Raw genomic sequence first — 13,647 nt, 5'->3', positions numbered from 1 at the left:
ATCTAGGTCTACAAGCACAGTTATACGTAGCCAGCCCTTACAGGAAATTAATCATGGGCTTAAAATTAGGGATGCAGAACTGTTACAAACTCAAGGGTTATTAGTATATAGGGTTTTTGGTACATATTAACACAATTCATGGACATTAAAAAATTTCAGATTCTTCTGTTCTAGCTGAAAATGACTGTATTCTGTCCACAGAATAACAATACAGTTCAAAGTTGTCAAAAAATATTTAAATATTTAACATCTGACAATTACGGTTATTTTGTTTTGTTTCAGTAATTATAAAAAGCAAGCAAACAAACAAAACCCAACTGTATATTTTGCAGGACAGAACAAAATTCTGTAGTATTTTCCTTTGTCACAACAAATCATGTTTCTGAGACCCCCCCTGCATTTTCTCTCATGCATCACTTGGTAGACAAACTAACAAGAGTGAAATGAACCATGATATACATTACATCTAAACAGAAAAAAATAACCCTCTCACAATAAAACACTGATTTTGTGCAATTTTAGCAGGATTAAAATATCACTGTTATAATTTATTTCTTCTTTTTATCCTTCCACTAGAATCTTGATTCATGTAAATAAATATAGTTCAGCCAAGATTTTATAGAACATTTTGCCTAGACACATTTCATTATTTAAATATTTTATTTTCATGAATTTAAGCAGAATTGAGTAAAATACATCTTTTTTTAAAAAACATTACTTAATCAGATTTACAAATAAATATGAAGAACTTAAGAAAATTACCCATTAGATGTATGCTGGAGATTTGACTGTTCACATGTCCTTAAAACAAGTGAAAAATACAGACCTTACTGTACCTGCACCTTTAAATATTAGCTAATGATGAACTACATTCTCACTCTTTTGCAGCAGTGGGCAGCCTCTAAGACTTTAGAAGCTATCTAATGTAAAGGTTGAACTAGAAAACCCCTATTTACCTGCTTCATCTACTTAAACTGCACAATAATCAATGATGGTTGCATGCCAAATTAAACAATAGCCTCAAGTAACTCTACTATGTCAGTAATGTTTTGTTGAGTGCTTTCTACAGAACTCCGTCTGGACTGATTTGTGACTAAATCAAGTGGCATGGAATAAAGGAAATAAGGTTGGGCCCTGCCATGCGCTAATGTAAGAAGAGAATAGTCCACTACTATGCTGCCTTTTTGCATGCTGAAGTACGGATAATTTATTTCAAATGAAATGATTAACAGCAGTAGCAAATGCTGTTGCATGACACCTCAGTCCTACCTTGCACAAGCTACACACTAATGTTTTACTGTGGTAGGTGGACACTAGGGAGACATTAGGTCTGTAAGGCTGCAAGCTGTGTGAAAGAAAAAACACGTGCTGGATCTTTGACAAAAGACTGCTATTGTGACTGTCTTCAGGTAGTATGTTTTCAAACAATTCACACTTTCAGATAAAGGGAACAAACACTCTAGACATTCAGCTGTGGTTGGAAGGTTTGTAGATAGCAAGTTAGCAAGATCATAGAATCATAGAATATTTCAGGTTGGAAAGGACCCATAAAGATCATCGAGTCCCACTCCCTGCTCCTGAAAGGACTATCTAAAATTAAATCATATGATTCAATCAAGAGTGTCATCCAGACACTCCTTGAACTCTCACAGGCTTGATGCTGTGACTACTTCCCTGGGGAACCTATTCCAGTGACCGACCATCATCTCAGTGAAGAACCTTTTCCTAATGTCTCATGTGAACTTCCCCTGATGCAGTTTCATTTTATTTCCTAGTGTCCTAAGTCAACTAAGCAGTCACTAGCATCATCTAGTGGAATGCTAGACCTTACGATGAAAATATATGTATCAAATAGCAATTAAAATGAGGTAAATTCTCTGTAGGTCTCAGTGTGATTTTGAGAAATCAGAAGTTATAATGCCTCAAGATAAAAACAAAATTCTGCAGATGCTTTGCAGTTGCTTGCAAATCACTTTTGGATCTTACCTTGTGATGAAGGATTAGACTTATGCTGGAAGCCTGTGAGATTTGGTTCAGAAAGGGTTTTTCTAGGGTTGCCCAAAGACCAGTTGCACTGGAATCTAATTCTGATCATGGGTAAATATTGTTAGGTAGACATTTCCTTTGCTGCAAGAACTATTATTTGTTCCTTGTGCTGATTCAGCACTGCCATGGGCAACAAAATAGTAGCACAAATCTCTCTTCAATAAGCAAAAAAAGCTATCTTAAAATCTAGTTACTAACAAATTATGTAGCACCACTTACCACACTATAGGTCTAATCCTGTTGGCTTCATTAGGAGTAAAATCAGCTATAAGACTGCAAAATCCCTCTTCTTTGTGTTGAATTAACATAACTATACATTTAAAATTGGTATCATGTTCTTGACACGAACAATTTAAAACATTCCACAAATCTGACATATTTTTCTCATGCGTATCATGTTCATTTTCTGTAACTATCACTGCTTCCAGCAAGATCTTATTCTAGTCCAATAAACAACAGAAAAAAAAAAAAGTAATTCACGATAACCAAAATAATTAAATAGTAGGAGCAGGTTAAAGATCAGCATTCATTTCTCAAATTAAATTTAAAAGTCTGCAGCAGTTACTTAGAAGATTGGCAAGTTTTACAAATAATATCACCCAGCCCTTTAGAGAGAAACACAGCCGCATTAGAATGGAGTCATTAGGCAATACATTTATTTTGAAGCCAATTAACCTTTTGTCAGAGAAATGTCGGAGCTGTAATGGTTTCAGCAGTGGAGGTCAGCCTGTAACAGAGGCACGTATGACAGCGATTACACTGTCTGACATATGCTGTAGACTGAGAGTGCAGCTGTGGAATGAGAATCTGCCTTCGTTTGTATTCTGCTCTGCATTTTCAGGGAGCAGGCAATCTTGACCTATCCATTTAGGTAATTAAAGCTTCTATTTGGAAGTGTCCTGCAGGAAGGTGAAATCTGGGGGAGATAAATGGCTGCTGCTCACTGTATCCAGCCACTTCCATCATTTGATGGACTGCCTGAAACAGGCTGCATTGCCAGGTCCTCATAAAAATAGAGATGAATTGGGCAGGAGACAATTCTCTAAGGCAACACAACTCTGTCATCTTCCTTTTTGCAGCATATAATTTAATTGTTAGCCAAGGTAGACAGCTGACTCAGGGGTCTATCTCTAATGGCTTCCCCACCATCTTCCATTTGCTAAGAAATTATTTCAGGTTATTTACTTACAAGCTAAATTTGTTTGACAATGAGAGATGTCACTTCAATAAGCTCAGCTGGCTGTCTCAGCTGTGCCATGACTTACCTTCCAGGCAATTTTGTTTCCTTTAGTATCATGCTCAAGGGCAATTGGGAGCTCTCCTCGCTCATAAAACTTGCGAAATGCTGTGGGCTTTGTTGGTCTTTCCTTAAATGCTCCTGCAAGTGGGGGCCCTCTGACCTTAAAAAAACAAAAACAAACCAAACAAGAAAACCCATAGTTCAGTGGTAATATGTTTTTTAGAAAAAGAGTAATATATATGGCTAAAATAGAAACAGATATGAAAGGAGAATAACATTGATCCCCCAAATTATAGTTTGCTTTCTTCTTTACATGTTATACTTCACTTCTTTGAAAGTATGCTTTGGCAATGATCAACAGGTTTTGTTAACTGCTTTTCTTTTTTTACCACTTTCACGTTGTCCCATAAAAACTGTTTATATTTCAAAGTAGCTTTCCCCGTTATCACAGCATTTTTAAGCAAGAGTAAACCACAAAGAATATACTGACATTATGTAGTAGAAGTAGTTGGAAAATTAAGCATTTCTTCTTTTTCTGTTTGCTTCTTTCTAGAAGTCACCTGACATGATTTCCATCTAATATAACTGTCCTCACCCTCCACTGTCTTTCCCTGGCCATTCCCTGATCTCCTTCACCATCCCCCTTCCTCAAATGCTGTGGATATGGCTTTCATATGAGTTCCAGCCTTCCAGCATTGACAGCTGAAGCACTAGAAGAAATGAAGGAAGGTCTTCTCTCAGACCTCTCCTCTCCGCCTGTGAAGAAATTTGACTTAGCTCCACTTAGCTCCTTCTCTGTTATTGCTGGTTAGCATATTGTGTAGCCTGAGCGCCTGAATGACAGTCCAATTCCAAAATGCTCACACTGGAACTTTTTTGTCAGCCAAACATAGTAGTAACAGCAACTAACAATTAGCACTAAAATAATAGAATTTCACTGTGTATCTCCTTTGTCAAAAATGCCTTTATGACTTGCTACCTTTTCTAACATAGAAAGTATCATTTTCAAAAAAAGGTGAGAGCTTCAAGGATCATAAATCATACCCAGTATTTTGTACTGTTCTATTTGTCTTTCTGTCTTCAGTGACCCTTACATTGGTTTCTAGCAGTACAGACATGCAGCTTTCCAGTGAACAGAATGCAAACATTTAGCATCCTTTGTTTCATTTATTTTATTCTGTAATCTAACTGTGCTAACTACAGCTCTAAATCTAACTTGGCACTTTTTTTCTCCAAAGTATTTTGACATGATTTTCCACTGGCTGAGACAGAGGAGACCACTATGTTATGCCTACACTATACATTACTACAAATTGCTTAAACTAGGGCTACTAAACTGTGACCCATTTTTGCATATTGCTGCCACTGATAGACCATGTCTAGCAAAAATAGATTTGAGATGCACAGCTGTAACTTTGCTTAGTAAACACATCTGTAGCAGTTGAAAGTAATACTCCAAGAAAAGCATTTATAACCAATGTAAATAAATCTACACTTCTTGTTCCGGAGAGGAAAAATTTGTTCTGTGCCACTAGTGTACTTTCACTTGACTTTAATTTTTTTTTTTGCATTTCAGGCAAGTCTATGAGTCACTATGAGGCCAGCAGAAAAGCATCTATGTTTTTTCAGTATATTTTTCACACACAGGACTTCCACATATCCTCTAAAACATTATTTTCTGTGTAATACTAGGAGTCGCTGTTCTACTAAATATTAACTTAAATTATTGATAAAGAACATGTTGTCTTGATTACATGAGATACAACCTTAATTATTTTTTAATTACTTCTTGCAGACTATCATCATTAGAAGTAGCTAATGTAATCCCAGAGTGCATCTTATCTGAAACCAAACATTTTCTTCTTCTCAACTAATCTTTTTCTACTACACCTTTACAAATTTTCTAGAAATTATGCTTGTGCTCTTTTGACTTCTTTCTACCCTTTACTCAGGAACAAAGAAACTAGAAGGACTAAAAGGATCTTTATTATCAAATCCGTTCTGTTGTGAATTATCCTTACTTCATTCAATTGTTAGAAACCACATCTTAAATAGTATGCCTACTCTGATCTGCCACCTCAAAAAAACCCTATGGTAGAATTAGAAAAGGTTCAGAGGAGGATAATGACTGAGGGTATTGAATGGCTTTCACAAGAATAAACCAGGAAAAGGATGGGTAAGAGGAATAAAATAAAGATCTATAAAATCATGACTTCATGGAAAGAAAGAATACAGACAGATTTTCCTCTGTCTCCCTCAGTAGAAAGTACAGGGCATCAAAAAAATGTAGTCAGTGACAAGTTTGGAATAAACAAAAGTAGTGATGTACTCATTCAGCAAGTAGTGGATTTACAGAACTCCTGCCCAAAGTCAATGTTGGAAATCCTAAAATTTTCTGTACTTTCAAGCTGTGACTGGAAAAGCTGATGAAAAAGAAATCTATTCAGGATTACTAAATCCACATTATAAGTGATCACTAATACAATGAGTATTATTCTTTTTCATGCGATACAGTCTGTCTGGTAGATCTCCTGGCATTACATTTAGTTTCTCATCGCCATATCACACTGACATCTCATAGTTATCCTGTGATTAACTGCCACAGCAGCTATCTTTTCCAGTTGATGAGTTCTATGTTAATAACAGAATTTCTTGTCATTAGTTTTAAGTGCATTATCTTGTAGCTTGTACTGTTATATTTAATTCCATTTCTATTACACCAGTTCTCAAGGGCTTCCACTTTCATCTGTGTGACACCATGATCTTCATCTGTTTTAATAACAACTCCAAACATTATGTCAACTATAAATTTCATTATACAATCCTTATTTTTTTTTCAAGGTCACTAATGAAAACATTAAATAAGGTTAGCCCTAAAACCACTTCTTAAGAACTTTCATTAATAACTGTCATCTATTATGGTATCTCTCATTTCAACATTATATATCATTATTGTCTTCAGTTCAATATGAATTTTCTTACCCATCTTATGCATCTCATAATTCTTGTACTGTATAACTAGCAAAGTAGTGTGTATATCTAAAGAAGCAGGAGCATACCAAATAATTGAAAATAGTCTAGAGAGAGGGCTGATGCTTTTCACTTTGTCTTAAAGATGCTTTTCTTGTCAGTTTGGTCTGTAATAGGCATAAAGACCTTTTAGATACCAGGAAGAGTAACTGACTCTAAAGTGATGAAACAATCTAGACCGGAATGAGTCTAAGATCTGACTAGAACAAAGAAAAATCAACAATCAGGAAGAGAGTGGAACTGTCCCTGTCTTGAAGAAATGGTACCTTGCACGACTGAAGGGTACTGTCTCTCTGCTTCAAGATTATTACATGGAGACAGCTTGTTCCTTTTGTTTGCATCTGATAAAAGTAGATTATGAGGCATTTGCTAGAGCAGCTGCATTGAGCTAATACTGTTTACCTTTTGCAAATAGTTTTCTTTCCTTCCTGTCTTTATTACTAGGGAGACCGTCACTATCATATTTGGTATTCTGAACACTGTTCTCTAATGTAGACCTTTCTGGGTCATTCTAGCCATGCATCTTCAACAGTCCGCCTGAGGAAAAGAACATGTTTATAATTCACTTTTTCACTTTTTGTAATTCCTGATCTGTTTTGATAGATATATTTATTTTCTTATATTTAGATTTTAAGTAGCACTTTTCTTTTTGTCTTCTATTTGTAGACTATCGCAATGCAGGAATGCCAGTCATAGATTCAGATTAATTGCTATAAAAAGAGTTAAAAAAACCCCAAACAAATAAATTCTGGAACAGAGTATCCACAGTGAGAAGCTGTATAAAAATCTTCAGGCCAGTCTGGTTCTCCAGGAAATTACTTTACTTCTTCTTTGCTTTTCATACAGAAGATACGTTTCTCAGAACAGAAAACTGTTGAACAGTCTTTCCTAACAGCTCAATCCTTATGCAGATTTAGCATTTCTCCATGAACTCATTGGGACCTTCCTAGCTGTAATGTGACAGTTTCTGAAGACACATTTGGTCCATAATTTAAGAATGTACAAATCAGAGGTATAATGCCTACTGATCCTGGTGACAGTTTAAATAATATAATTTACCAGGCTGCTTACAGTAATTATGATTTTCAAGATCTTACAAAAATGTTATGGCTTGAACTTTTAGAGTAAGACTAATATGCTTTTACTGGCTCATGGGCAGCTGTTCAGAAAAGGAGTTCCTAGAGGTTGGTATTGGTTTTGATACTTGCTGTTTGACATCTTTATAAAGAATGTGGATGACAGAACTGAACGCTTGCTTACCAAGTTTGTGGATTATATCAAACTGGGAGGAGAGGCACTATACACCAGAAGGAATAGCCACCATGCAAGAGAGGCATTCACAAACTAGATGACCAGGCCAACAAGAATTACATAAATATGTCTTATACATGAGAGAGAATAATCCCAAACAGCAGTACAAGCTGGGTATGATCTGACTATGAAAAGGACCTGGGGATTCTTATGGACAGTGCTAAACTTGAGTGAGCAGTGCCTTTGCAGCAATGAAGGCAGAATGAGCCCTGGGCCGCATCAGTAAGGCTATAGACAGCAGATTAAGAAGATCCACTCTGTTGACATTTGTTAGGTCACACCTGCGATACTGTGTCCAGTTCTGGTCCTCCCAGTTCATGACAAAAACTGAAAAATGGAGAGTGTCTAGCAGAGGAACATGAAGATGATTAGAGGTCTGGAGATCTAGACAGAATGTTCAAGAAACTGGACGTTTTCAGCCCAGAGAAGAGAAGGCTTAGGGGAGGATCTAATCACAGTCTTCCAATTCTTAACAGATAGTTATTGAGAAGATGGAGGTATACTCTGCAAAAGGATGCACAGGACAGGAGGCAAAAGGTGTAAATTGTATCAAAGAAAGTTGTTTCTGGATACAAGAAAAAAGTTCTTCACTGTCAGAAAAAATTCAACACTGGAATAGGTTGCCCAGAAAAGTGGTGGAGTCCCCCTGAAAATATTCAAGATTTGGCTTGGTAGAGACCTGAGAAAACAAATCTAAGACCCAGCTTTCAACAGAAGGCTGGATCAGATGAACTCCAGAGGCCCCTCTCAGCTGAAGCTTCTCTGCAATTTTATGTTGCTAAGTAAAATATATAAAAAGAAATCATACAACATTTTTCCTTGTGATAATGAGGTTTTTATCTTACATTTTATATTGTTGTAATTACTGACTCGAAAGGTCATTCTGAAAGTATTCCATTTATTTGAAAACAGTAACAAATACTATCTTCTTCAACCTAACAAAAATATTTCATTGCAACATAGCTAGAAAGATTAAGATTAGAGTTCCAGTTAATTAAAGGCTAATATTCATGATGACAAAATATATGAAGCAATAAACAGCTTCTGAGGTTCGTTAAATGCCAAAGAGAAGTTGAAGAGTTTGATAATTGCAAAACTAATTTATTGTAATTCTATGCCATTGAACTATGTGACAAGATAAAAGACACAAGCCATTAAGAAAAAAAAAAAAAAGGCAGGAGAAAGACCACATTTCTTTCATTGACTCGTGGGCATTTAAAATCATTGCATCAGGTTTCATTCTTAGACTTTTCAATGATGGCACATTAGGAAAATGACTAAGAAAAAATATTTGAAGCCAGGTTTAAACAGTGATTAATTATTTGAATACAGTTTTCCAAATTTCCTAACTGAGCATCAAACTGTATGCATACTTAGGGACCTAAACACATAACTGCCTAGGACAACTGGTGATTTGCATGAAAACTAACACTAGTTTCACGAGCAGTTCAAGCCAGCCAAAACTTGATGCTGACATGGAGGTAAGTGGTCTTTCCCACCTCATGCACCTGCATACTACCTCAATGTATTGCCCCCCATTAATGACAGAAGCTTTCTTGCAGGTATTCAGAGGATCAGATCAGGAACAAAGGGGTGGTTTTGATTTGGTTTGTGTTTTGGTGTTGTTGGTTAGAGGTTTTTTGTTAGGTTGATTTGTGAAGTATTAGATCGTTAAGATGCAAAGATGAGTGAACACTCAGTCTAGCATGAGGGAGGACACAGCATGGAGTGGGACAGGAAGAAATAGGTGCCTGATTCTTCATGTAGCTCTGAATTTATATTGAACACCAAGAATTAATTGGATATACAGTTTCTCATCTGCCTATGCAGATGTAGGTTGTTTTATTCAAAGAAGAAGTCATTAATTGTTCAAGTGCTATGTGGAAAATAAAAGATGTGATCACATACTAAGTTGTAGGCATTAAGGATATTAAGAGACCACTGTTTTTACTTCCTAAAAGTAGAATAGACTAAGATCCTACCATTATTATATGATGATTCACATATTAAAAAAAAAAAAAAAAGACCAGTGACATTGTGAAAAAAAAATTATGGTTAAAGACATATCTTCCTTGGATTAACCAGGTTAATGCATTTAGATGGCAACTGGGAAGAATAAAAAACGTCAATTTTTTTGTCTCTCAAGTTTCTTACAAGACTCGAATTTAACCAGATCCTTTTATGTTTTCTCCTCACAAAAGCAGTCCATCAAATTTATTTTTGAAGCTATAGGTATCAAAAGTTATATGACCTTTCAACTGTCTTACCTAAAAAATGCAGTCTTTCTTGAAAACATAATACCACATTATCATCTTGAAGAGCAAAATTTTCAGAAATAAATTCATAAAACTTATTTCTTTGTATTCAAACTGAAAAAAATTGCACTGTATCCCCAGAATGAAGCCTACTAATGCATACTGCTGTCTCAGGTAGATGTAAAGGTGATGGCATCAAGGAAATTTTTGTGTAACCACTGAAAGGGTCTTTGTCTCATTCTCTTCTTCTCTTGTACTGGTGTCAAACTAGCACTCTACTTGGCTAATACAGCATAGTCCAATTGGCAACCCACTTGTTTCTCCACAGGAATGATCACTATTAATTTCCTTGTATACTGGAGCCACAAGCTACTGCAAAATCCTAACGTAAACTTCAAGTAAAATGCAAGATATATTAAATAAGTCAAATAAATTACACCATGCAATGAAGAAATACTCAAGCTAGCAGGAATAAAGGCCAAATAATATACCTAGCACTATGCAGTGCCATGTTGACATACAAAGCTTTACTAGAACCATCAATGACAAAATCCTCATCCATATAGTGTGATAGAGCTTTTAACTTGGCTGAGCAGCCACTGGCACAACACTGCCTAGTTACAACTACTGGCCAGAGAGCAAGCCTAGGTGCAAAAGCCACGATCTCCAGTTTGTGGTTCTTGAGTTAGTAGGCAGATAGTACTTTACATGTTTCTATACTTGTAACACAGACAAGACCACCATCAAGACAAACTCAGCAATCATGTATAAGAGAACATCAAGATTTTGGCAGTTACCTACCATCACAACAGAACACAATAGCATAATAGTATTTGGTGACATAATCCACAAATTTTCCACTAAACATACATAATAGTAGTGATAAAGACTTGAATACATGTATCTTAGCAAGTGTTAACAATCAGAATCTGTACTTGGCACCCTCAAGAGTGTCTACTCTGACTGGCAATAAGCAACGAACCCTGTATGGCTCTGTCTTCATTTACTGATCCTAATTTGGTTAAATTACTGTAGGCTGTTAATGCATTCTACTATCATGTTTTGATTTTGCTATGCAGACATACCACAAAATTGAATGAGAAACTTCAAATGACAGGAGAGGCACAGTAAGATATCCCAATAGGTACTCTTGAGTTCCACATTAATCCCTTTTATTTAATATTGATATCACAAGCATTCAATATCAAAAGAACACGATCCATCAACATGTATCAGACAAAAGCTTTTTATATCCAAAAGGAAATAGGGACATCTTTCCTCACATGTGCCACTCTTGATATGCTTTAAATGGTCCCATATCTAATGTTTAAAAGTTGCTTCTGGGGCTACTGCACAAATCCGGACAACAGATCAAAGCCCATCTCATAGCTTCAAAAGTCAAAATGAAAGAAATCAATTTTAAGACCCCAAAATGAAACTACTGATAGAAGGTCAGCAAACATTACAAATGCTTCTAAAGCTCCAGAACTTGAAAGAAAAATCAGACATGTGATTTTGTACAAAGATATTGTATCTCATTATTGCCTTGGGACAGTACTGAAAGTAAGTCATAAACTGCATGCAGAATTACTCTAGTTCATCACCTCAGAAATGTTATTTTTGATTGGGGAAAAGATAAGTTGTTCTGATAAGCCAGATGTGCCTATGTTACAAACTGCTCTACAGCACTTTGTTCTCAGAAGTTCCTCCATCTCTTATTCTCTGATGGAGTATAGTGTAACTATTTCATATAATTTAGATTTCTCTCCTGATGCTTGCCAAGCAATTTCCTTTAATGCAAAGGGAGAACAGTGACAACTGCTAATATATTTCACTCCTTTTTCCAGTCTACAGATGAATACAGTCTTTTTTCTTGCTTTATTAGTTTCACAAGGCTTTCCAGTGCAGCAATTCCACTAAATCTGCAAGCCTTCTAAATTTTTCCTGATTGTGGAAATTCTTCCATCTTCAGCCTAATGTTTAGAAAACTGTAAGTTCACTGTGAGTATGTCTGCATTCATTTTTCAGTTGTGCCTCTGAAGTAGCACTCAGTTACAGTTCACATCATGAAGCAGTTTCTAACTGAATGAACTAGAGTCCTTTCAGACAAAAATCAGTCTAAGTGAAGAAAATCTCTGAAATGTGTAAAACATCATATCCTCAGCATTAGCTCTTTTCCTTTGGTGATCCTCTTCTATTGGCCTACACTGCTGATGTAGAAGTAAAGCCAACATTCATTATGGCTGCATATGTATTTCTGGATGCCAAATCTACATACTGCAAATTTTAAGAATGTCATTGGCTAGGAAATAAAATGGGACACATGGCTTTTATTTTTTTTTATAGAAACATATAATTAAATTATTTTTTTCTGAATTCTGTAATCTTTAGAATGCTCCTATACATCATCATGGCATATCTGTGTGGATAAGGAAAGAACAGTGTGTAAAACTGTAAAATATTAGGAGAGTTATTCTCAGCCTGTTTGACACTTCCACTACATACCTGTATGAAGGTCCATGCTGGAATACGCCTAATATCCTAACTTATTATTGTGATTCTGACAGAGGATATCTAAGGAAGAGAATAAAAACTAGGCCATAATATAGCAATCCAGCTTCTCGTTACTCTAAATTGTTAAGGTCCTGCCTTCCCTTCCACTTGCATCTATACTATCTCTTCTCCTACACTAATTTTCGTGTTTGCCTGATCTGAGGCATTTCAATGCTCTGATCTGCCAGGAAACTATTCACATTATTTTGTTAAAGGGTTTTTTCTGCTGGAGAATGTACTGAAATGTTCAACAGAGTTGGAATGCCACCACAGTTGCTGAAAGTGAAGGAGAGGGAATGGCATGCCCAGGGTAGTTAGAATTAAATTAACTTAAGCTGCCATAGAGCCAAATCTGACAGGATGTTTATTTTTTTCCCCTGGAAATTATTTCATACCTAGGTCGTGGTAAATAAGCCTCATTATGTGCTTTGGTAAGTATGTTTTATAATGTTGAGGTCTTGTGTAGGTCTAATGTGTTCCACTAGAAAGTCTAATTAAAAAAGCTTAATAAAAAAATATTTCAAATTATTTAAACATTAACAATTTTTGGTCATAAGTATTGGGTAGGGAGATAGGTGAGATGACAATAAGGAGCCCATGAGAGCAACTTTCAGAATATACTGATATAACACTACTCTAACTCCTATTAGAACTGTGCAAATCAACTTATCTCAATATCATGGAAAAATTAAAAATACAGAAATTTCTCTTTGCTCCAACTGGGAACAGTGTCTGCAAATATCTGGATTTTTCACAAAAGAGAACAGGGCCCCATTGGGTCAGTCATATTTTAAGTCAGTGGTTTATTAGCCCTAAGAAAATCCAGGTGAATCACTTCTCTGCAGACACAGACTCTGAAAGGCTGGATTGACGTGTGAGCTAGCAAGAAACTTGTTTGGGTCATGACAGAACATTGTTTAAATGATTAAACACTGGACTGAAAAGGTAAAATCACTGCATTCTAATTTTGATTGTGACAAACCCTATCCAACGTTTTGGTGAAACAACATTTTGGCACTAGTGTCCCATTTTAGAACTGGATTAGAATTATTTACAACCTTATAAAAATCCAGAAAGTTAAATGGGGTTGTGATGAGTTAGCTATCACCTTTCATAAAGTCATGCTTCAGCTCTCTGTAGAATGCACTTGGAAACCTCCCATGGCTAGAGGCTTCAGCTAGCAGAGCAGTTACTATAAGGCCCTCATCATCC

General features: G+C 36.0%; 1 protein-coding gene across 3 annotated transcripts in view; it reads right to left on the bottom strand.

The window, feature by feature from the left end:
- The window catches only part of PACRG (parkin coregulated), a 251,322-nt gene that overhangs the window by 182,119 nt on the left and 55,556 nt on the right, over positions 1-13,647 (bottom strand). For all 3 annotated transcript variants that reach the window (XM_055810987.1, XM_055810986.1, XM_055810988.1), the window contains exon 3: positions 3,312-3,446. In XM_055810987.1, the coding sequence (XP_055666962.1) occupies positions 3,312-3,446 (135 nt within the window). The remainder of the gene's footprint in view (positions 1-3,311; positions 3,447-13,647) is intronic.

The sequence above is a fragment of the Falco peregrinus genome, chromosome 7 (genome assembly GCF_023634155.1).
Source record: "Falco peregrinus isolate bFalPer1 chromosome 7, bFalPer1.pri, whole genome shotgun sequence".
NCBI lineage: Eukaryota > Metazoa > Chordata > Aves > Falconiformes > Falconidae > Falco > Falco peregrinus.
Note: the sequence above shows the minus strand (reverse complement) of the source record. Positions and strands in the feature narration are given on the sequence as shown.